This window comes from Symphalangus syndactylus, chromosome 4 (assembly GCF_028878055.3).
Source record: "Symphalangus syndactylus isolate Jambi chromosome 4, NHGRI_mSymSyn1-v2.1_pri, whole genome shotgun sequence".
Lineage (NCBI taxonomy): Eukaryota > Metazoa > Chordata > Mammalia > Primates > Hylobatidae > Symphalangus > Symphalangus syndactylus.
In genome coordinates this window covers 23,642,235-23,668,058 of record NC_072426.2, presented here as the reverse complement: position 1 = coordinate 23,668,058, position 25,824 = coordinate 23,642,235, and the positions used below count along the sequence as shown (strand labels likewise).

Below are 25,824 nucleotides of genomic sequence, written 5' to 3'. Positions count from 1 at the left end.
ACTGGAAAAAAATGTTGAAGTAGAAAATGCATAATAAAGGAAATCATTTCAAAATAATTGCTACATTTACTTTAAAAACTTTATTTGGGGAAAAACATCACCACAAACAAATCCAAATGGGAAGCAATAAATGGAAAATATTATAAGTACATTTCACATAAAATGATTTGTTACTTAATTGATAAAGTTCCATAAATCAATAAGAAAAAAAGGCCAACAACCCAATAGAGTAATGAGTAAATAATATTAATAGTTAATCCCAAAATAAGGTATAATTTTTAACCTATTACATTGAAAAAAATCAAAAAGTTTGATAACTCTGTGGAGAAACTTGTACTCTTATAACCTTGCTTGGTGGGAATATAAATTAGAACCACCTTTATGGAGGGAACTTTGTATCTGTTAATATTACAATCAACATATCCTATAACTCAGCAAGTTCCCTTCTAGGAATTTATCCTATTGATATACTCACATGTAGGCAAAATAATATACATGTGTATACATATATGTGTGTATACCATATACAAATACACTGTGCATTTTTAAATAATAGTAAAAGACTGGAAAAACCTAAATATCATTAGGAAATTGAACAAATCAATAACAGCATATCTATACGTTAAAATGCTATATGGCCATTAAAAATGAAGCAATTTAAAATATACTGATATGATCAATTTCAAGATGCATTATTACGTCAAAAAGCAAAAGGCAGTATTTTTAGAGGTGCTTATTAAAATATATAGGGTAGACTGATATAATATCTGGGATTTGTTTTCTAGTATTTTAGCAAAAAAGAGAGAAGAAGGAGAGAGGACCAGAGGGAGGAGGAAGAAGAAAATATAGAGAAAGCATGTGTAGTGAAGCCTTAATGATTGCAGAATCTGCACTGATGGATATACGGAGGTTCTTTATACGGTTCTCTCTGCTTTACATATGTTTATGAATCTTCTTTTTTTTTTTTATTCTATATACAACTTTAATCACTTTCATTTTTTAAAAGATACTTTGTTAATATGGTATTTTGAATTGGTAACATATGTATATAATTCAGAGATCAAAACTGTATAGAAAGATATACATGCTAATACCTTATTCCTTCTACCACTGTACCCCAACCTTTCCACCTTAGTTTTATTAGTCTCTTGTTTCTTCTTCCAATTTTTTAACACAAACAAAAAAATATATGCAAATATATATATGCAAATATAAATATATGTTTATATATATATATATGTTTTCAACACCCATTTCTCCCAGATATATACAATGCAGGAAACTATGTATACCCTTCAGTACTTTGCTTTTTTGATTTTGCACTGTTTCTTTTTTATTTATTTATTTATTTATTTATTTATTATACTTTAGGGTTTTAGGGTACATGTGCACAATGTGCAGGTTTGTTACATATGTATCCATGTGCCATGTTGATTTCCTGCACCCATTAACTCGTCATTTAGCCTTAGGTGTATCTCCTAAGGCTGTCCCTCCCCCCTCCCCCCACCCCACAACAGTCCCCGGAGTGTGATGTTTCCCTTCCTGTGTCCATGAGTTCTCACTGTTCAATTCCCACCTATGAGTGAGAACATGCGGTGTTTGGTTTTTTGTCCTTGCGATAGTTTACTGAGAATGATGTTTTCCAGTTTCATCCATGTCCCTACAAAGGACACGAACCCATCATTTTTTATGGCTGCATAGTATTCCATGGTGTATATGTGCCACATTTTCTTAATCCAGTCTATCGTTGTTGGACATTTGGGTTGGTTCCAACTCTTTGCTATTGTGAATAGTGCCGCAATAAACTTACGTGTGCACGTGTCTTTATAGCAGCATGATTTATAGTCCTTTCGGTATATACCCAGTAATGGGATGGCTGGGTCAAATGGTATCTCTAGTTCGAGATCCCTGAGGAATCGCCACACTGACTTCCACAATGGTTGAACTAGTTTACAGTCCCACCAACAGTGTAAAAGTGTTCCTATTTCTCCACATCCTCTCCAGCACCTGTTGTTTCCTGATTTTTTAATGATGGCCATTCTAACTGGTGTGAGATGGTATCTCACTGTGGTTTTGATTTGCATTTCTCTGATGGCCAGTGATGATGAGCATTAAAAAGCTGATAAAGCAAGATGTAGAATAGTATATGGAGAGTGAATTGTATAGCATATAATCATATTTCAATAAAGCTATTATTTTGTAAAAAAGGTAGAGTTTGCTACCTTTGGAAAGATAAATGTATCCTACGTTACATACAATAAAAACAAAAGATTGTAATACATACAATAAAAACAAACAAAAAAACCCTAAAAACAATGGCAGCCTCTACTGAGGTTAACATTGAAAGACAGAAGTGGAAATGGTGACTCACTTCTTTGTGTATCCTTCTAATGTCTTAGAAGTCTGTATTATGTGTTTGTATTATCTATTCAAAAATTTGAATCAGAAAATTTAAAATTGATGGGGAAGCATTTCACAGCATCTCAAGAATCACGGCAAAAATGCTTTAGATTTGGTAAATGTGGTGTCCCTCAATGAAGTGGCTGAAATCAAAGGTTTTCAATTCAGTGACTCCAGAGAGCAAAGCAAGGACTGAGGGACTTGGTAGCTGCTCTCGCGGGGAAATGCAACACTGCCAGTCACTGGTGCGGCCACTGGGAGTCTGCACTGACTAGACACCCTCTGGTAGAGCCTTGGCCCCAAGGCGACTGGTGATTCTCTTCACTCATTCAGCCCCACAGAAACATATAAAATAGTTGCTCAAACCAGTATATAACATGGCTACATTTTCAAATTGGCACTCGCTCTACTCCACCAATCAATAATATTTAAATTGAAATCAAAAGTGAAAAGTAAAGTCAGTTGCTCTCTCCCAAAGGGATTCTGATGCCTGTGAAAAGACCTGCTGACCTGCTGGCTCACTCCAGCCAAAAGCACAAGAAGCCAGCTCTGTGGAAAGCAGGGGAAAGGGCATCTATTGCTCTGTGGGGCAAGGGGTGTTACCAGTTGACCTTTGAGAGCCCATGAGTACAGCCAACTACACACATACTGGTCTTGGGGCTTGTTTCGTTACTTGGAAAAATTCCCTTTAAAGGTTAATGTCAAGAAATAAACTCTGTCACATTGAGTCCCATGACTCAAGTGGACTTTGAAAAAACATCTCTGGAATGCTCTTTTCTCTGAGTATCAGCCTCCCATTTAAACTCCGTCTGAACTGAGGGCTTCCAAAAAGGTATGTCACTGATCTGCAGGCCAGTAACATACTCTGTTCAGTGTTATGCAAGGAGAGTATGTTTTTTGTCAACCCAGAACTCAAAGGCAGGGCTAACACCCATGTATCATAAAGACTGCCTCATACACTAACATTCAACTATTCAGCTGGGAGGGGGCTCAAGGGGCTTTCTGAGTAACTATAATGTTCTATTTCTTGATCTGAGTGATGGCTATACAGGGGTGCTTGTGTGTGTAAATTAAACTGTAAGCTTATAATTTGAGCCTTCTTCTGTATGTATGTCACCTATTAAAAGCTGTATTTATAAAAACTCCATTACAGATCTACTGTGGTTCCTTAATACTCTCCTATGACCTGTTCCATGCCTCAACTCCTCTTTCTTGTCTTTCTAATACACCTCAGTGTGAAGAGTTCTACTTTACACACCTTGTATTTCAGAAAAGTTTCAATTTTTTCCAAACGAATCTTGCAATGCTTCAAAACATGTTAATACAACTTTGTATGTCACCAGCTCCACCCCTTTTTGTGCCTGGGGCTCTGGCTGGCCTTGGCTGTAGCAAGCTCTCTATGCTTTGATAGCCCTGTACAATGCTGCTTGAACTCCATGCCACAAGGCAACACTGTAAAGAAGCTGAAAGCAGAGAGAATATCGAATATTGCAAGTCGAGCATTTTACCTGCAGTTATGTGCAAGGATGCTCAGACCTTTTCCTCACATTTCAGTGAACACACGGCAATAATGATGGTTAGAGAGACTATAACATGGGTTGTAATTGTATTATGTTTCCACAGGTGAATGGTTTATCATTCATTATCATCCAGTGCCTTCTTAAAAATAAAGCACATATTCCTCCCCCTCCCCCAACACACACCCCTCCTGTTCTGTAAAGTGTGACTACAGTAAAGGGAAGCTTTCCTAAGGATATGTAGTTGTGTAAGAGTCAACAGGTGTTGCACTGCCAAGATGACGTATATGAATGACACACAGCTTTCACCGGGTTGAGTAAGGCCTTACCTCATTCAACGCACACATCCGAGCAATGGAGCCAATGTTGTTGGTGATGGTGACCAATGTGGCCCGGGCGAGGTCTTCCTTGCTGATGGAATCTCGCTTTTCTTTACTCATCATGTTGCCAAAGCTATGTTAGAAATATTAGCGAGAGTGTTCAAAATCGTCCTCAGGCAGGGCCCATCCTTCCACCAAAGTATTGTGGAAGGCTCTACGAGTAACTGTTCAAACTCAAGTGATCCAATTTTGCTACTATGGTTTATAAGCAGACAGGATTATAGTACACATGGCTGACTGCCCTTTTCTTAATAGGGACAAAGTAGCACGTCCATTGATGGGGGGAAAAAATTAATGCCTCTAGATATCTGGACAAGAATGGAACAGGTGAAACTATTGCAGTTTTCTAGAACCTTCTTTCAAAGTTGCCTTATTTTAAGAACAAGCATCAAGAGCTAAACATCTCAGTGCTTCAACAAGGGCAGGAGATCAAGTCTGAGCTCTGATACAACAGGTATCTGCACCAGGCTGGTGGATTGACATTTTAAAACATAACTTAGTGAATGGCCAGGGTGGAGAGGCTGCCTTGTGTTTAATCACTACTGCTCCTAGCTACTTAATCTCTACCTTGATGCTACAGCAGATCCTTGAAGGCCAAATCGTTCATAGTCTCCTCCGTAAATGTCCTTCACCAGTTTATCAACATTGGTGCTGTCGCCTTTAGCTGCCATTTCCAGAGCTTCTTCAAAGGTCTCACAACCAGTCAGCAAGCAACATAGGCCTAGGAATGTTCCACCTCCAAGACTGAAGGAATAATAAGGTTTATTTTTAAATTTTACTTTAAGATATGCCCATCCAAGTCCCCAACTACGTCAAGACTATTAATATGGGTGAATAAAAGCAGACGAACAAAGGGGCACTTGAATTAAAGTGCTAGGGTGCAACAGAGCTTTAGGGTAGACTGGATATGAAAAGAGGGCAGAGACTAAAAATAAACATCAAGGAAAATTTGCCCCTAAATTTGAGAACAAAACCAAAGAAAGACTCTCACTGATTTCTGTTGTGAGACCTTCAACTAGCCACTAACCTGAGTGATTTGTTCAGCCTTCCCACCTATGAAATGGGGCCAAATCATGATCTCTTCTATTTGGGTGGTCTGAAAGCAGCAAATCACCAAGAAATAACTCCTATTAAAAAACCATATGCAGCTGAATATAATAAATACCTAGAAAAAGAATTTGTGTGTACATAAAGCATAGCTCAAAGCTATGAAGCCAAACCCTCTGATGACAAAACTGACCCAGGATTGTGCCAGGAGTGGCCAGTCTTAAAAGCTGTGTTTTACCTGACCTTGCTTCTCTAGCAGAGATAATCTCATTTCACCTCCTTGAATATTTCTAGAAGGGAACCATTGATCTGATACTGAATTTTTTTTCTAGTAGACTCTCCAGCAGGTTTTTAATATATTACTTACCACTCAATAGTAAAAAAAAGTGACAAAGGTCTTAAAGTGGTTCCAATGGTTGAACTACATTTAAAAAGCTTTGACTTGTTTAGGGGGAAAGTTCCTCTAAAACAGCCTAGACAAAATTAGAAAGTAATTACAGTAGCCAAGAATGAACTCAATTGTGTATTAATATCAAAGTTACCTAATGGAAAGAAAAGCAGATTCAGCGTAAAGTATCGCCAGTGAACTCCCAGCAGGAAAAGGAGTATTGATTCCAAAAGCTAATGGACATAGGTTTTCCTATTTCTTTACCATGTAGAAGAGTAAATGAAGAAGAGCTGCTCACATCCATCTGTTCTGAAGCCCCAAAGAGCTATAGCTTTGGAAATTCAATTTGTGTTTGAGCACTGGCTTTTACTTCTAAGAATAAAATCAATTTGGGATTAAGGTTATGTTTAATAATGTCAATAACTGTTAACAAGAAGGTACAAAGCTGTAGATAGGTACATAGTTCTTGAAGGTGCATCTAAAAGGAAACTGACCGGGCGTGGTGGCTCATGCCTGTAATCCCAGCACTTTGGGAGGCTGAGACAGGCGAATTACTTGAGGTCAGGAGTTTGAGACCAGCCTGGCCAACAAGGTGAAACTCTGTCTCTATTAAAAATACAAAAATTAGCCAGGTGTGGCAGCTCACACCTGTAATCCAAGCTACTCACGAAACTGAGGAAGGAGAATTGCTTGAACCCAGGAGGTGGAGGTTGCAGTGAGCCGGGATTGTGCCATTGCACACCAGCCTGGGCGACAGACACAGCGAGACTCCATCTCAAAAAATAATAAAAGAAAATGAAATAGCGAAACTATGTGTAATATTCTTAAATTGTCATTTATATAAAAGTATACTTGATTGAGGTCAGGCATGGTGGCTTATGCCTGTAATCCCAGCACTTTTGCAGGCCAAGGTGGGTGGATCACCTGAGGTCAGGAGTTTGAGATCAGCCTGGCCAACATGGTGAAACCCTGTCTCTACTAAAAATACAAAAATTAGCCAGGCGTGGTGGCACACGCCTGTAATCCCAGCTACTCAGGAAGCTGAGGTGGGGGGATTACTTGTACCCTGGTGGAGGTTGTAGTGAGCCGAGATTGCGCCACTGCACTCCAGCCTGCGTGACAGAGCCAGATTCCATCTAAAAAAATATATATCTATATATATATCTATATATATAAAACTTGTTTACTAATATACATATAATACACATATATATATGGTTGAAATTATGGGTTTTCATGGAAAATTATGTAGCTAGGTACCACCAGTAGCAGCTACCCAAACTGTAGATGCAGTTCCATGAGTAAAGGAAGAGGTCCATGTACATTATTACCTTCACAACTTAGTCACAGTACAAACTTTGGATTTCCTGTAAGAAAGTTTATCTTTATTTAAATTTAATGCAGTATGTCATTCTACATTGCTGGTTTCAGCCTACCTACAAAGCTACTGTGGGAACATGTTTTGGTTTGTGTGCTATTTGGATTTGTTTTGTTTTCTCCCTATGTATTTTTAGAAAGATGTCTTTGCTCCCATTTCTATCTTCTAAATATCTGTCATCCCCATGAATAATCTTTCTTTGGACATTAAGGATTTGTATTAATCAAGGCATTCAACAACCCACTCCAAAGGTAGGCAACTGAAGACACTGGCTGACTTAGAAAGAAGGTAACCCACCGGCTGATGTGTTGGTATAAATGAAAAAGGGCAAGTGCCTTGTATGACTGGAAAATGACAGACGACTTCACATAAAGAATTGGAGCAAATGAGGTAAAGTGAGCATTCATTTGCACAGTGAGTGCACTGCAGGTAGGAGGAAAGAATGTATGGCTGCAGAAGAGCCAAATGTCTCCCAGCACTTTATTAATACCCTCAACCTGCTAACCATTATTTAATCAAGTGATTTCCTTGCCCACAATCAGATGCATCTGTTTGTTTCAGTAGGCATACAGTAAAAACTCTCAGTATATCAGAGACAAAAACAATGCAAGAAAAAGCTGTAGAATATTATCATCATTTAAAAATAAAACAAAACAAACAACATCATAGTGGGGGATTTTAGGAAACAGCAGAAGAGACCTTCAATTAAGTGCTCATGCCCTTAAAACAGATTCCAAAATAATGAGATGAGATGTACTGCTACTTTCACCAAAGTTTCAAAACTATCTGCATTCCTCTTTTAACAGACTACACATTCTACTGTCAGCTATGAAGTACTATTTCTTCCACTGACTTCTATAATTGGAGTTGTGTCACTAGGAAAAAAATGTTGCTACCCAATCTGGGATGCAACAAAATTACATATAACACTGAAATAAACCATTTGAAATCATGTTTAAAAGGAAACTGACATCCTGTGTAGCTTCTTAAAAATAAACATCTTTAATGTTTAATGGGAAAATCAGGTATAATACAATAAGAAAAAACCTGGAGTGACAGCTATCAGTTCACAAATAGGAGTAGCAAAACTTAAAGCTAAGCCATTTGCTAAAACAGTGGTTCCCAAAATGTGTTTTACACACTCATACTAACCGTAGATACTAACTTCACTGCTAACTGTAATCGTTTATGTCAGAGGTTTCCTAACTTGAATTAAAAGAAACCTTTGGCAAAACAACTCTGGATCAGGATCACAGCCCCACAGACTTGATGTTTCATTCCCTTCCCCTCTCGTGGTAGCCCCTGAAAGGGTTCTCTATTAACCTGCAGGTTTCGGTAGCACCTTTCCAAAACTACTGATTGAAGAGAGAGTTTATAGGGAAGCTTGAATATCCAGACAGAATTTGTTGATGACTGGAGAATACTGGACATTAATGGGCATTTACCAATATTGATAGACATTATTACATACATAATAGAAGCCAAACACCACAGTTTGCTTCTTTGCAGCTATTCAAGATGACCCAGATCTGTGGAGCCTCCAAGTTTAAGAAAGTGTACCTGTGATGTAATTCATTAAATTGTTAAGTACTAATAAAACTGTAAATATCTCTAATTGTGAAAAATGTATAGCTTGCTGTTACCTTGGGACCAGCTTTACCAATTCAATTACTCCTTCTGGGAGGAGGTCTGTAGTTGCTTAAAAATTATATGTTTATCAAATCACTCTCTAACGTAAAACCAACTCAGCTGAAATATTCATGTCTCTGATATTCCTGACAGTCCTCATGAGGTCACAGAGTCAGTTTTGTTTCTTGTGTGAGCAAGCAAACTTCTACATTCTCAATGAGAAAATGTATACTTGGTAGCAATTAACTTACAAAACAAAGCCTGTACTCTGGACACAAGTAGGTTTCAGTTAGAATGTGTATGTGTGTTTGTGTGCGTACATGCATGCCAGGGTTTCTCAACAGCAGCATTACTGATATTTGGGGCTCGATAATTTTTGTTGCCTTATGTACTATAGGATTTTAGCAGCACCCCGACCTCTACCCACTAGATGCCAGTTGTAACAACCAAAGAAAAAAAGATGTCAAACATGTCCTGGGGGACATTGTTAAATCTTCCCCTCTTCAGTGGGGAACCACTCATTTATCACAAGTCATGGAAATGTACTGCAAAAGCAATGCCTCCTAATGGGTCAGTAGTCCTGCAGAATTTCAGTACTGGAAAAGTCTGTAGAAGCAATCTAAGAAACAACCCCCTTCATGGCAGAAATGAGGATACTGAGACCCAGAGAATTGACATGATATCTGCATCTATCAAAAACACTGGTTTCAACATCAAGTCCCAAAGCACATTCTACATGGCACTAATCTCCTAAGCTTTTCCTCTAAAAATGGGTTCTATGGTTCTACATGCTGGAGAAATGCTTCATATCAAATCCTCTTCCTAGAATTAAGGAAAACCTATTTAGTTTTGTTTACACTGTGATGTCTTAGAGAGATCTGACCCTAGATGTTTTTCCCATGTTGAATACCCACTAACAGGAAGCTGAGCCCCTTGGCTCTTACATGGGCCTTGGGGTGTGTGCACTAAAAAACAAGGCCTTCTGCCCCACTGTGGCCATGGGGCTGTTTCCCTGTCTACTCCACTCCAAAATTCCCTAGGAGGTGTGCTGACTATTCCAGTTTTCAGGTGGAGCATTTGGCTGAGGGTAAAAAAACATTCTTTGTAGACCTAGTTTGGTTTGCTGTTTGCAATGGTATATTATTTCAAGCAAGTCACTCCAAGCTAGGCATCAATGAGGGTCCAAAAGAAGGTTTCTTCTGAAGTCATCTCTGATCATCCCAAGTATCCTTCCATCTGAATTCTACTGACCCTGCCAATCATTTGGCACTTAATGTATACCCCCTTCTTGGCAAATTTCTGGTGTGTGTGATCCTTCTTCCCTCGACCTGACCAAAGTTTCTATCAAGGCAAGGACTATGTTTTATTAACATTTATATAAGTCACCCACATACCACTTTAACACACCATTTGATAAATTCTTTTTGGTTGGCCAAGGAGGCCAAGATATTTCTTTTAAAAATGTATTCTATATAAATAACCTTTTACTATAAACTGGTAATCAAGAAAGAGGTCTGGGTTTGAGCACAAGCAGAAACATGTTTACCTGGTCCCTGTAACTCTTTTATAGTTGTCCTTGGAGTACACAGCTAGAATGCTGACACCTGAGCCCATGTTAACCAGCAACATAGGGTATGGGTTATCAAGGCAGTACGGCTTTTTTTGACACAATTCGGGATTTGTGGGATTTTCAAAATAGTAACATTCTGGCTTGCCGTTGAAGCCAACAGAGTCGACATAAAGCAGGCCCTGAATCAGACAGTCCAGTTCATCCAGTTTATGCAGCTGCAGGTCAGCAATCTAAAACAAAACAAACAACAAAATAAAACCTTGTGAGATAGGCGACCACCTAAAGGGAAGCCCCAGAGGTTTTATTTCTATTTAAGATGGGGTCATTCACATGAAAAGCATGGAGACACCCTTAAAACAAGTTGTAAAATCTTGCAGATAATCAGCCACTGCACTGGAGAAGTAGCCTTGGCTAGATGTCATACCTGCCCACAGTGCATGCTAAAGGACAAGAGCTTGCCTGGTTGCCTGAAATGCACGCATCAGCGTGTGTCGTGGGTTGAATGGTGGTCCCTGAAAGATGGCACTATGTCCTAATTCTCAGCACCTGTGAATGTGACTTTATTTGGAAAAAGGGTCTTTGCAGATCTAATTAAGTATCTTGAGAAGCAGTGACCATCCTGGATTATTGGGGTGGGCCCTGAGTCCAATAGCAAGCATACAGACACATAGGAGAGATTTAAAAGATGCAAAGGAGAAGGCCATGTGAAGACAAAGGCAGAGACTGGAGTGCTGCTCAACAGGCCAATGAATGCTGACAGCCACCAGAAGCTGGAAGAGGCAAACAATGGCATCTCCCCAAGAGCCACTGAAGCAAGTACGTTCCTGCCAATGCTTTGAATTTGAACCTCTGGCATTAAGAACTACAGGTGAATAAATTTCTGTTGTTTGAACCATTAAGTTTATTTGTTATAGCAGTGACAGGAATCTAATAGGGAATGCCACCAAGAAAGAGGTGCTTGCACGGGGTGAGCAGATTGAGAATATTCAGAAAGCAACAAAAATGCTATACTTCCTTGGTAGAGCATGAAGTCCCGAGGGACTGGGAACTGGGGTGAATCACCTTTGAGCCCACAAAGCCCAACTCCCCTTTTTCCAGGCTTGGGCTCTGTAGTTAGATCTGGCTTTGAATTCTAGCTCTAAAATTTACTTAACTGAATGATTTCTCAAACCTCAGTGCCCTCATGTGTAAAATGGAGAAGATAATAATAACATTCATTGCACACTGTTGCTGTGAAGATTACCTAAAAATATAGGTAAAGTGCTTACATAGGTCTTGGCAAATACAAAGCGTTCAAAAAATGTTGGCTTTTTTATTAATGCCTGGGGTGGTCCCCAAGTGTCCTATTATGTTCCTGAGAGACAAAAATGTACAGGGGCAAAAAGGTAAAGGGGAATGATCTGGCTGAGGGCTAGGCTTAGGGTCTGGTAGCCATTTGCCTTCTCAAAAGTTTAATTTATGATCCTCAAATATATTACTACTGGCCCAGAGATCTGGATACATCATTTTCCATGGACCAAAGACAGAAAAAAAATCTAACAATCACCAACATGAAACTGAACAAATGAAGATAATTTAAAAGACCCAATATACATTTTTTAAAAATCTCTTTAAAAATATAATAGCAAGTATTTACTGTTTATTACATGCTAAACCCTCGTACCAGATTATTTAGTTCTCCCTAAAACCCTGAAAGTAGGTACTATCAACCTTATTCTATGGTTAAGATTCACAGAACTTAAATAACTTTCCCTAAGTGACACAACTAGCAAATACCTCCCAATGACTTGCTGTACTTCTCGTGTCTTCACTATCATAATGGGTACTGCTTCTGGAGTCTGGAAACAGCCTACACAAGTACTAGACTTGGATATTTTGTCAAAAAGATATTATCTTCATTATAAAAGTTAAGAGCTAAAACGGGCTGGGGTGTGGTAGTTCACACCTGTAATTCCAGCATTTTGGGGCGCCGAGATGAGAGGATCACTTGAGCCACGGATTTTGAGACCAATCTGGGCAATATAGGGAGACCTCATCTCTACAGAAAAAAAAAAAAAAAAAAGCCTGGTGTGCGGTACATGCTGCTGGTCCTAGCTGCTTGGGAGGCTGAGGTGGGAGGATCACTCAGGCTTGGGAAGTCAAGGCTGCAGTGAGCCATGATCGTGTCACTGCACTCCAGCCTGGACAACAGATTGAGATTCTGTCTAAACAAACAAACAAAAAAAGAGCTAAAACAAAATTTTTGACTTCATGTTACTCATTTGAATTTCCTATCTGACAACATTTTTTACTTCATGTTACTCATTTGAATTTCTTATTTAACAAAATCCTCTGATTGTATACCTGCAGAACAGAATTAATTAGAATAGGTTACTAACCAGATGTATTCTTGATTATTCTTGAAATAAACATTCTAAATGACCCATGGTGCTAAGTAAATCTACCTCATAAATGGTTTTAAACATTTCTTTTTTTACCATGTGAAACTTCTGGATGAGATGTATGTAATTATACATGTTTTAAGAAGCAAAATTACAGGTATAAAACTATCTGGAGACCTGAAAGACTATAGCAGGGCATAGCAGTGTAAACCCTATTTCCTCTGTTCTCCCTGATTCCACAGCCTTCCATTGCACTTACAGCACAGGTCACATTCTGGCTTGTTTTCTAGGTCTTTGGCTGCCCCTTACACTATGCTCAAAGGCCTGCACATAATAATTGCTTAATAAACATTTATTACGCGGAACAGGGAGTTATTATCTCTTGGATCACCCCAAACTGAAAAGTAGCAATTTCATCAGTCAGTCTTGGAAGTACAGGTTAACTGCTTAAAAATTAATCAGAGGTTCATCAACAATATTGACAGCCAATTCCAGAGCCAACATAACAAACACAAAGTCTGTCCTGGTGGACCTTCTGAAACTATACTAGGAAAAAAGAAAAACCTGCCAAGGCAAATAATCTATGCATGCACTACTTTGACCTGAAAAGAAACATCATTATTTCAACTTTTCCCTAAAAATCATTTCCTAACAAAGTGCTAGCGGCAAACAAACATCTCTTCTACACATTTCACTGAGGGGTGGATATCTCTGAAGCTTGAGGTCATGCATCCCCAGACAGGGAAACAAAGATATGTGTCATTTTCACTGAGCCCTACAGACCTCCCTCAAAAGTCTTCACCATATGGGAAAAATGACAGGGTCCCAAGTGCAGGCAGTGAGTCATATTGCTACTTGGATTTTCAAATAGGCCATCTGAAATTCAGGACGAGTTGGGAATTAATTATCAGACTTTGCAATCCATTAGTACAACTGAATTAACTTTGTGGAAAACTTAAAACAGCATGTTGAGATTTCAGCTAGTGAGAAACACTCTTTCTCGGGACTTAGTTTTCTTTACATCAAGGGCCATAGACTCAAATGCCTAAAAGAGACTGTAAGAAAACAAAGGAGCAAAGGCCTTGACTAGATGTAGAGTCACAGAATGATAAGGACTGTAGCAAACAAGTCAACCTGCACATATTTAAAATTCACCTGCTGTCCACTGTTGCCATGTGATGTTGGGGGCCCAGTGTTACCAGATGACCCTATTTTTCAAGAGCCAGAAATCCAAATTTTTATGTTAAATCTTTCAATTTTTAAGTGCTGACAGCTAATTTAACATTAAAAAAATACATTGCAGACCAACAAAACATGTCTGTGGGCTGAATCTGACTCCCATACTACCAATTTTATCTATATATATCCTAATGCTGATCCTATAACAGGCCTTAAATGATCACAAATCTGAACTATTAGATCCAGCAAACATGCAAAGGAAGCTTCAGGTCATTTGAACATACTTTGTAACTAAGATATGCTGGTAAATGTTTAACAAGCAGCTCTCTGAAACTAAAAGCCCTAGTTTATAGCATTTACTAATTTCCATGGTATAATCACCCCTGACCATGACCAATTTCAAGCTACCAACATGATGTCAATAAACACATAATTGGGAAGAGATGCATACACGGACTCTTTTTACCTGGTAGGTGCTGGCTCTAGCATCCCTCTGCTTGTAACTCTGCTTAGCACTTTTGGAGAGTATGAGTTCTGCCAATTCCTAAATTATTAGGTTAAATTTAAGCCACTCCTCAAACTTAAAAACAACAAAACAAAGCTTGCTCTAAGACTCAAACTCTGTGTAAATAATGGAAGCTAATCAAAGACTGTATAGATCCCACCTGTGGGACTTTTAAGCAAGGAAGCTATTATTATTACCTATTTTGCAGATAAAATGCATCACTGTGGGTCAGTGGGTTAAGTTACCTACTTGTGTTCCCAATACTAACAAGTAGGGGAAGAGGTAAAGTAGAGAAAATTTTCAAACTACAACTCTGAAAAACTAGCAATGTTATTTCCAGTACCAAAGTTACTCAAGCAAGTAGGGGTACAGTGGGGTTCTCAAACTTTAAGTGCATCAGAATCACCTGGAGGGTTTGTTACAATGCAGGTTGCTGGGCCCCAACCTCAGAATTTCTCATTGCATTTCTAGCAAAATCCCAGGTGATGCTGATGCTGATGCCGCTGGTCCTGGGACCACACTTTGAGAAACCACTGCCACAGAAGGAGAAGCACGGTGTCTGGAACTAAAGAGCTGGGACTGAGTCTATTACCACAACCTAGTACAGATGTCAATAAAGTCACATATTCTCCCTGTAGTGAGTGCCCTAGCTAACTCACAGGGCTGTTTTCAAGAATCAAATGAGATGGTTTTGCAAAAATGTTTGGAAACTTTAAAGTACTATACACACAAGAGAAATACCCATGAGAAATAAAATAATCCAGGTCTTCTTATCTCAAGTTCAAAGGCATTTGGAAGCATCATTTCCAAACTGATGACTGTAATTTTTAGAGGGCATTCAGTAATTCCCTATATGCTAACAAAGGAAAAAATACAGGCTGGGTGTGGTGGCTCATGCCTGTAATCCCAACACTTTGTGAGGTCAAGGCAGGAGGCTTGCTTGAGCCCAGGTGTTCAATACCAGCTTGGGCAACCTGATGAGACCCTGTCTCTATAAAAATTTTTTTTAAATTATCCAGGCATCATGGCACACACCTGTGGTCCCAGCTACTCAGGGGGCTTAGGGAGGAGGATCTCTTGAGCCCAGGAAGTCAACGCTGCCGTGAGCCATGATCGCACTCCTGTCTCCAGCCTGGGTGACAGAGCAAGCCCCGGAAGGAGAGGGGAGGGGAGGGGAGAGGAGGAGAGGGGAGGGTAGGAGAGGGGAGGAACAAGACAAGAAAAGAAAGAGATGGATCTTAAACACAGGCATGCTCAGGATACAATTAAGAGAGCCTCCTATGAGCTGTTGCTCAGTCTGTCAAAAATAACTAACTCAATAGCTAACTAAAGAAATTTGGTAAAAACTATCCCAAGAGGTTCCACATCTAATCCCTGGGAGCATTCTATGGATCTACCCAGGATCAGTTACATCACTCACCTATAGTTGGGAAATGAGTCACCAAATTGTATTTTGGAAATAAGTAAAATACATATCTGTATGATATTTTATACTTCCAAGGTACTTTTGCTGACACTGGCTCCATAAATCAAATTGGAAGTGACGGAAAAGGTTATCCTACTAAACCAAGAACAATTTGCATATAAAATGGTTGATTCTGAATTACAAATTACACTCAGGATTCTTTTCACAAAGCTAACAGAGACCTGAGAGAGATGAATTTCAAACATGTTCAGTGACTGAGAAATACAACAAAAACCTCAAGGATAGCTTTTTCCTCCCTCCATCAAATGACGAAAGGGGCCATCTATGAGTGGTTAAAAGTCTCAAGCCAGAATGAAATTGAGACTGATAGTGTCTACCAAATCTTATGCTCCTACAATATCACAAATCAGTCCTCAGATTAATAATAGGGACCAAGGTAACAGGTGTTCGTAAATGATGCTCTTAGGTTTAGACATTCCACAGATCCATAGGTGTCCTACCGCTCCTGATGCTTTTCCATCATTATACACTTTTTTTTTTTTTTTTTTTTTTTTTTTTTTTTTTTTTTTTTGAGATGGAGTCTTGCTCTGTCGCCCAGGCTGGAGTGCAGTGGCGCAATCTCGGCTCACTGCAAGCTCCGCCTCCCGGGTTCACGCCATTCTCCTGCCTCAGCCTCTCTGAGTAGCTGGGACTACAGGCGCCCGCCACCACGCCTGGCAAATTTTTTGTATTTTTAGTAGAGACGGGGTTTCACCGTGGTCTCCATCTCCTGACCTCGTGATCCGCCTGCCTCGGCCTCCCAAAGTGCGGGGATTACAAGCGTGAGCCACCGCGCCCGGCCCATTATACACTTTTTAAGACTGGTCCCTTGGAGATTTCTGGCCTAAGAAAAGCCAATTCTTTTATAGTAACTAAAAGAGTTACTTCTGACTTCTAATCAATGTTAGCTTTGGACTGGACAAAACTCACAAGTGTCTACATGCATACTTCCAAGATGTTGCAGGTTGAGTTCCAGACCACCTCAGTGAAGTGAATATTGCAATAAAGCAAGTCACATGAGTTTTTTGGTTTCTTAGTGCATATAAAAGTTGTTTACGCTGCCAGGGGCGGTGGCTCACGCCTGTAATCCCAGCACTTTGGGAGGCCTAGGCAGGTGGATCACTTGAGGTCAGGAGTTTGAGACCAGCCTGGCCAACATGGTGAGATCCTCATTTCTACTAAAAATACAAAAATTAGCCAGGCGTGGTCACGATGTGTCTATAATTCCAGCTTCTTGGGAGGCTGGGGTAGGAGAATCCCCTGAACCCAGGAGGCAGGTGTTGCAGTGAGCCGAGATCGTGCCACTGCACTCCAGCCTGGGCACAGAGAAAAAGTTGTTTACACTATACTGTAGTCTATCGAGTGTGCATTAGTAATAGGTCTTTTTTGAGACAGAGTCTCACTCTGTCTCCCAGACTGGAGTGCAGTGGCAGGATCTCGGCTCACTGCACACTCCACCTCCCGGGTTCATGCCATTGTCCTGCCTCAGCCTCCTGAGTAGCTGGGACTACAGGCGCCCGCCACCACACCCAGCTATTTTTTTGTATTTTTTAGTAGAGACGGGGTTTCACTGTGTTAGCCAGGATGGTCTCGATGTCCTGATCTCGTGATTCACCCACCTCGGCCTCCCAAAGTGCTGGCATTACAGGTGTGAACCACCGTGCCCAGCCTAGCATTATGTCTAAAAAAAAAAAAAAAAAAAAAAAAAGAAAAAAAAAAGGACATACCTGAATTTTAAAATATATTTATTGCTAAAAAATGCGAATCATCTGAGCCTTCAGATTAGTAATCTTTTTGAGGGTGGAGGGTCTTGCCTCAATGTTAAGAGCTGCTGACTAATAAAAGTAGAGTTTGCTGAGGGTTGGGGTGGCTGTGGAAAAGTTCTTAAAATAAGACAAAAATGAAGTTTGCTGCATTGGTTGACTCTTCTTTTCACAAAAGATTTCTCCATAGCATGGAATGCTGTTTCATAGCATTTTACCCACCATAGAACTTCTTTCAAAACTGGAGTCCATCCTCTCAAACCCTGCCACTGCTTTATCAACTAAGTTTATGTAATATTCTAAATCCTTTGTTGTCATTTCAACAACGTTCACAGCATCTTCACCAGAAGGAGATTCCATCTCAAGAAACCATTTTCTTTGCCCATCCATAAAAGGCAACTCCTCATTCATTCAAGTTTTATCGTGAGATTGCAGCAATTCAGTCATATCTTCAGGATCCACTTCTGATTCTAGTTCTCTGGCTAGATCTACCGTATCTGTGGTTACTTTCTTCACTGACATCTTGAACTCTGTCCATGAGGCTGAAATTCACTTCTTCCAAACTCCTTCTAATGCTATTCTACTCCTCCAACTTGAATCTCAAATGTTCTTAATGGCATTTAGAATAGTGAATCTTTTCCAGAGATTTCTAATTGATTTTACGCAGATCCGTCAAAGGAATTGTAATCTATGGCAGTTATAGCCTATGAAAAGCAGTTCTTTAAAAAAAAAAAGGATTCCTTAAATAATAAAACTTGAACCTTGTAATTATTCTTTGATTTATGGGCTGCAGAATGGATATTGTATTCATAGGCATGAAAACATTAATCTCCTTTTACATCTCCATTAGAACTCTTGGGTGACTAGTTGCGTTGTCAATGAGCAGTAAAACTTTGAAAAGATTTTTTTTTTCTGAACAATAGGTCTAAATAGTGGGCTTAAATATTTAGTAAACCATGCTATAAACAGATGTACTATCATCCATGCCTTATTGTTACATTCGTAAAGCACAGGTAGAGTAGATTTAGCATAATCCTTAAGGGCCACACGATTTTCAGAATGGTCAATGAGCATCGGCTTCAACTTCAAGTCACCAGCTGCATTAGCCCTTAACAAGAGAGTTACCCTGTCCATTGAAGCTTTGAAGCCAGGCGTTGACTTCTGTTCTGTACTATGAAAGTGTCTTAGGTGGCCTCTTCTTCCAAAACAATATAAGGCTATTTCATCTATACTGGAAATCTGTTGTTTAATGCATCACCTTCATTAGTGACTTTAACTATATTTCCTGATTAGCTTGCTGCAGCTTCTACATTGCACTTAGTACTTTATCTTGCACTTTAATGTTATGGACATGGCTTCTTTCCTTAAACCTCACAAACCAACAACTTCTGCTACCTTCCCACTTTTCATGTTTTTTTGAGACAGGGTATCACTCTGTCACTCAGGCTGGAGTGCAGTGGCACAATCATAGCTCATTGCAACCTCTGCCTCCTGGGCTCAAGCGATCCTCTCATCTCAGCCTCCTGAGTCGCTGGGACGATAGGGGTGCACCACCACATCTGGCTAATTTTTGTTATTTTGTGTAGAGACAGGATTTCACCATGTTGCCCAGCCAGGTCTTGAACTACTGGGTTCAAGCGATCCACCCACCTTAGCGTCCCAAAGTGTTGGGATTACAGGCATGAGCCACAGGACCCCGCCTACCTTTCAACTTTTCTTCTGCAGCTTCCTCACCTCTCTCAGACTCTAGAGAATTGAAGAGTTAGGGCCTTGCTCTGGATTAGACTTTGGCTTAAGGGAATGTTGTGGCTGGTTTGATCTTTAATCCAGATGACTAAAAGTCTGTATTAGCCATAAATCTGTTTTTCTCTCTTATTATTTGTGTGTAAACTGGAGTAGCACTTTTAATTTCCTTCAAGAACTTTTCCTTTGCATTCACAACTTGGCTAACTACATGGCACAAGAGGCCTAGGTTTTGGTCTGTCTCGGTTTTCAGCATGACTTTCTCACTAAGCATAATGATTTCTAGCTTTTGATTTAAAGTGTGGGACATGGGACTCTTCCTTTGACTTGAATATTTAGAGGCCAATTAGGCCAACAGTAGTACTATTAATTGGCCTAATTTCAATATTGCTGTGTCTCAGGGAATAGGGAGGCCTGAGGTAGGGAGAGAGATGGGGGGACAGCCTGTCAATGGAGCAGTCAGAACACGCAACATTTATCAATTAAGTTTGCCATCTTATATGGGCATAATGTGGTGCCCCAAAACAATTACAATAGTGACATCACTGATCACAGATCACCATAACAGATACAATAATAATTAAAAAGTTTGAAATACAGCAAGAATTACCTACATGTGACGTAGACAAATGTGCATACAAGCCATTGGAAAAGTGGTGCCAATAGACTTGCTCAGTGCAGGGTTAACACAAACCTTCAATCTGTAAAAAATGCAATACAACAAGGTATGCCTGTATTGTAATGAAAAGCTATATGGGCAGAATTAATGACCTTTTAAAAATAAATTTTCTGATGTTAAAAATACCTTGCATTCTTGAGAATACGGTTGTTGAAGTTAGGAAGTGTGGTTGGGAATAAAAATACTAGAATCTGTACGTAAAATATTCTGCTTGGTTATTTAAAACAAAACCCACAGAATATAGACACTGGGAATAAACACAAAATTCACTGAAACCTACAGAGCCTTGGTGCACAGCCATGCAGAGTTCTCCATCTTGAAAGCCACTTTGTAAATGGTGGGAATTCCTCATTGGCTTATCAACATCTTAACCTATTTGAAGTTAGGCTAAGTTTTGCTTCTGTGTTCCATTTTGATAAATCATTGATTTTGAAGGCTAATTTTTGCCAGTCAAAAATTTGGTTATGACAATGATCCTAAATTTTTTTTTTTTTTTTTTTTTTTTTTTGAGACGGAGTCTGGCCCTGTCGCCCAGGCTGGAGTGCAATGTCGTGATCTCAGCTCGCTGCAAGCTCTGCCTCCCGGGTTCACGCCATTCTCCTGCCTCAGCCTCCCGAGTAGCTAGGACTACAGGCACCCGTGACCACACCCGGCTGATTTGTTGTATTTTTAGTAGAGATGGGGTTTCACCGTGTTAGCCAGGATGGTCTCGATCTCCTGACCTCGTGATCCACCCACCTCGGCCTCCCAAAGTGCTGGGATTACAGGCGTGAGCTACCACGTCCGGCCAATCCTAAAATGTTAAATAAGAAAACGAGAAAGGAAAGAAGGAGGGGAGGGATGGTGGAAAGAAAAAAAGAAGGAAAGAAAAAAGAGGAGCAAAATGCAGATCTGTTCAACTGACAGTATTCTACATAGGTCTAATTTAATGATTGTGTCGTGGTTTATAGTTATTTCTTGTACATTTTAAATGGAATGAAGAAGAGTTACATTATCTAAGGATTCAAGTACATATACTATATATTTTTTAAAAATACTATTCAAATGTAACAATTGCTTACTATTTGGGGTCTGTTGAACATCTTTTACCTAGCCCTAATTGCTCAAATAAATCACAGACGGATTTTTCAAACTCCTATCTGCAAAGTTGTGTTATACCAAAAACAGTGATTTTATACAATAACAATAACAGGACTTTATAGATATGTAGATGTACTTCTGTATGATTTGTCAAATTGTTTTAATATGTACGGTAGTATATATTGATCCTTTACAATTAAGTTAGCATCTTCGATTTTCTATTCTAGAAATGAGGAGAGCTTGTATTATTAGGACACTAAGGGCCTTAGCACTCACTGCTCCATCTGCCTAACACACTCTTTCTTTGCATGATTTGCTGTCTTCTTCAGGTCTCTGCTCCAACATTACCTAGTCACACAAAGACCCTGCCAGCACTCCCTATCTTCTTTGCCCTGGTTTTTTCCCTCAAGTCATAGTAATTATCACCATTTGATATATTCTATATTCACTTTCTTTTTTGAGACAGAGTCTTACTCTGTCACCCAGGCTGGAGTGCAATGGCGCGATCTTGGCTCACTGCAACCTTGGCCTCCTGGGTTCAAGAGATTCTCGTGCCTCAGCCTCCTGAGTAGCTGGGATTACAGGCGTGCGCTACCTTGCCTGGCTTGTTTTTGTATTTTTAGTAGAGACAAGGTTACACCATGTTGGCCAGGCTGGTTCAAACTCCTGGCCTCAAGCAATCCACCTGCCTCGACTTTCCAAAGTGCTGGGATTACAGGCGTGAGCCACTTTCGCCTGACTCTATATTCACTTTTTAAATTGATTATTGATTGTCTTCCCCCACTAGAATACAAGCTCATGGTGAGCAGGGGATTTATTTTGTTCATAACAGTACTTGGTGCATTGAAAGTGCCTGAGTGAGTGAATGAATGCTTAGGATGGAGGATAACACCTATTCATCCTCTTAACTTTGGAAAGACTCAGGCACATCACTAACATAATATCAAATGGGCTATAGGAAAAGATCTGTTTCAATTCTGTCTTCACTTTGGCTGAGACTCAGCCTGGATACAGAAGGCAGTCCACAGACTCTTCGTTCACAGATGGATGCCCAACCTGGCCAGGCTATTTAGCAAATGTTACATACTTGCTCCCTACTCCAGTCTATTCATTAGGCTTCAAAAGCCTGCCCAAAGGAGGAAAGGCTTCTTTATCTTGGTTGTAATGAGATGTGACTCTTCTCAACTTAGAACCTTGAGAAATACACCTGCTCATGGCCAACATATATTGAGTAACTTTCTCCCAGGGTATACATTACCCCAGGGGAGAGATGGAGGCATTGACAGAGGTTGCATAAATCCTCTGGGTCACCATGGTTCACTTCAGGCTCTCCAGTGGAAATGGACAGATAGGCTATCCTTGAGGGACCTGAGGAGCTCAGAGCAATGAGAGTGGATCAGCATTTCCTTCTGAATCAGAATTGAGTCCAAGTCCCAGCTCTTACCTAGGTGACACTGCTAGAAGCTTTTGATCTCTCTGGCAGCTTTAGTTTCTTATCTATGTGGCACAAGAATGCTATACTTTCTCACCTCCAGAGGTCACCTTCATTTCTGAAGTCTTACTCCCACCTCTTTGCAGATGACAAAATGAGGCCCAGAGGAGGGACAGGTCTTGCCTAGTCACCCAGCTGATGAAATGTAGAAGCAGGACTGGAGTTCAGGTTCAATGCTTTTTCCATTATGGACTGAGACTTAGTTCTCAAGCCCATGGATCTCAAACGTCTCAGTTTTAAAACTCTTTGATCATGAGCCTCTTTGGTGAGAAAAGGATTCCATGGGTCATTTAAGTAAGTGGCAAGTCAAACTCTACTGCTGGGTAATAGGAGGGGACACAGAAGGAAAAAAAAACAAAAACTGAAGATAATTAGTCTCACTTAGGATACTATTCTAGGACTCTGTTGCCTGCTCTTACAGAAACTTACTATAATCAATGAGGTAAATGGGGTTACTTTTGATGGCACAAGTAAAATTTGCATTTATAGCTTTATTAAATACCATGAATGTGCACTGATTCATTAATGTATTAATTAATGACAGACTTTATAGCAAGACTGGATTATATTAGTTCTGCACAGAATGGCAGCAATTTGTACTACAGGCTTTGAGAATATGTATTTTATGACTTACCTCACTATATGTTCAACTTTGTAGTAAAACTAACCCTAAAATCTCCCAACCCTTCCTTCTTCTATGTTCAATCACTTTTGTTTATCTAGCTTCCCTTCCTTTCCAAGATATATCTACATCTATTGTTTCACTTTCTTCTCACTTTATAAAATAAAGACTACACAGTATGGAGATTATTATATTGACTGTAGAAAATGAAGAAATTGGAATGCACAGATGTTAAGGGAATGCTAAAAAAAAGAGAAACGTTGGACTGCATGTTACTTATCCATATCTTCCATTTAGCTTCATTTGTTAAATCTAAATGAGCAATGTACAGTTTGTATGTACTGCCAGTCAGGATACAGCATTATCCTTACTATATAAAATTATACTCCCTAAATGGTATTCATTAATGAAGGAATTCACTGATAAGTAATATTACAGATTTCATTTTTGTTTGTGAGCAAAACTTCTGAATGGCATTCATATGCTGATAAAAGGCACTTGAGAGCAAATGGGTAGATAGAAGTAATCATTTTTGGTAGGATTCATAGAAGCCTTCCCATGGGTCTCTGTTTATATACGCATAAAGTTGGCATCACGATTATATAGTAAAAGTCTGCGGTCAATTCTAACTGAAATACTTCAGAAGGGATTTTAGCATCTTGTCTTTAGCGTATTACCCAGCAATAATTGTAATTGAAATGATGATGATAACTATATTGAGCACTTACTAAGTGTCAGGTACATATTATCTCTTTTAATCCTACATGTAACAACCCTATGAGGTAGAAGCTGTTTTTATTCTCGTACAGGTGAGAAAACTGAGGCACAGAGTGGACGTGACATAAGCTTGTCCAGAGTCCCAAGGCTAGTAGTATGGTTCTTAGGTATGAGTGGCCATGATTATGGACATGTGAGAGGTTTGATGTTTTAACAAAGACAAACCCGACCTACCATTCTGAAGTCCTCTTCGAATTTGAAAGCCCCGCCTCCCGTGGCACAGAGGGTGGTGTGAAGGCTAGAGAAGTTCTTCTCGCTGCCCATCTGAATGAACCTGTGCATAGCACAGCTGGGAAAGCGGATGAAGTGCAGGTTCCCTTTGCGTCCACACATGGTCAGGTTTTTCAGTTCCAGGTGGACGTCTCGGATCCCAGTTTTCCCATAAGCAGTATTAGAAGTCAAATACTTCCGGATGCTCTTCAGGTTCTCCACTTCCTCTTGCTCCTCTTCGGCTGTAATATCCTTCGGTTCGAAGTAGACCAATTTAACCAGCGTTCCACCAATGTCCATGCCAAACCATGGGAATGCTAAAGGACAGAAAGAAAGAGTGCTGCTGAATGCTATGTGTGCAAAGAAGTGTTCAGTTTTTGAATATTAAATAAGCAAAAGCAGTGGTGTCATATCTACATGTGCATTTAACATTCAATTTATTTGAATTCAACTATATGTGCCTAAAAGGAAGCACAGACAGAGAAAATTTTACAGTCGAAAGCGTGTCCAAAGCTCTGCTCACACGCCACTGCACTCCACTCAGAATTGAGTGAGATGAGAAATAGGATTCTGCAGTTTCCTAAGGCAGTCTCAATTCCTGTGTGCTTCCTAGGGCTCAAGTATCTCACCAAGCTGAGTGTTATTCTAATATTTAAAGATATATATATATATATATTTGCATACATCCTGCATCCCAATTGCTAACTATTTTTGTCAGAATCTTCACCAAAGAAATGGATCTGCTTCAATCCTAGAGGAAAAACCGACCATGCTGGGTGTACCAAGAGATGGTATGTCAGTCTCTAACTTAGGGCGCATTTCAATGATTCCATTTTTGCTTTATGAACTGACTTTAGAAGATGTGATTCCACTGTTTTAATCTATACAATGTATAGAAAGGGAAAGAGAGAGGAAGTAGACTATGAGAGATGATGAGCAGACATGAAATTCTAAAAAGAACAACTCGCATTATATCTAATTTCTTTCTGCATTAAACACAGACATCCTCTCTATTCCAAACAGCCTGCTCAGAAGTTCTCAATCCGGCTGCCTTTTAGAATCAGCTGAGAAGCTTTTAATATTCAATTTCTGGCCTCCTCTCGCACATATTCTGTTTCATTCAGGCATGGCATCCAGACATGAATATCTTTTAAAAGTTCCCTAGTGGTTGCAATCTGCAGGCTTGGAAACTGCTAAACCAGAGGAACCATGGCCAGGTCTGAACCACAAAGGCATGCCTCTAGGTGAAAGTATACTTAATGTGCTTGTGATGCTTATCTATGACAAAATGAATCTCCACCATGATGATTTTTATTGTTATAAAAGCTCTTTATTGTTAAGAGCTGACAAGAACAGAGGTGAGCTACCTAAACAGTCTGACGTTATTTAGAGACAGCCTGGAAAGTTAATGCCACGCTGTCAAATGCTCTGCAATGAACACAGAGCAAACCCAAATGGGAACCCAAAGGTTAGAGTCTTCCTTTTTATTTCCCTCACAGAATCCATTGGCAAAACCGGAAACTGCAATATTAAAACTGAATTTAAAGACTCAGGGTGCAAAAATGGCTTCCTTCCAAGTTTCTTTTATTTCAGCCCTAGAGAACATCAATATGAACCCT

The 25,824-nt window shown here is 39.7% G+C and overlaps 1 protein-coding gene across 9 annotated transcripts in view; it reads right to left on the bottom strand.

The window, feature by feature from the left end:
* PANK1 (pantothenate kinase 1) overlaps positions 1 to 25,824 on the bottom strand; it is a 125,007-nt gene that overhangs the window by 7,136 nt on the left and 92,047 nt on the right. For 7 of the 9 annotated variants that reach the window (XM_063637879.1, XM_055274261.2, XM_063637880.1 and 4 more), the window contains 4 exons: positions 24,170 to 24,522; positions 10,286 to 10,539; positions 4,865 to 5,041; positions 4,247 to 4,370 (listed from right to left, as the gene is read on the bottom strand). In XM_063637879.1, coding sequence (XP_063493949.1) covers positions 4,247 to 4,370; positions 4,865 to 5,041; positions 10,286 to 10,539; positions 24,170 to 24,505 — 891 coding nt within the window. In that variant the 5' untranslated portion in view covers positions 24,506 to 24,522. The remainder of the gene's footprint in view (positions 1 to 4,246; positions 4,371 to 4,864; positions 5,042 to 10,285; positions 10,540 to 24,169; positions 24,523 to 25,824) is intronic. The other 2 variants (XM_055274256.2, XM_055274263.2) reach the window with 1 other exon arrangement.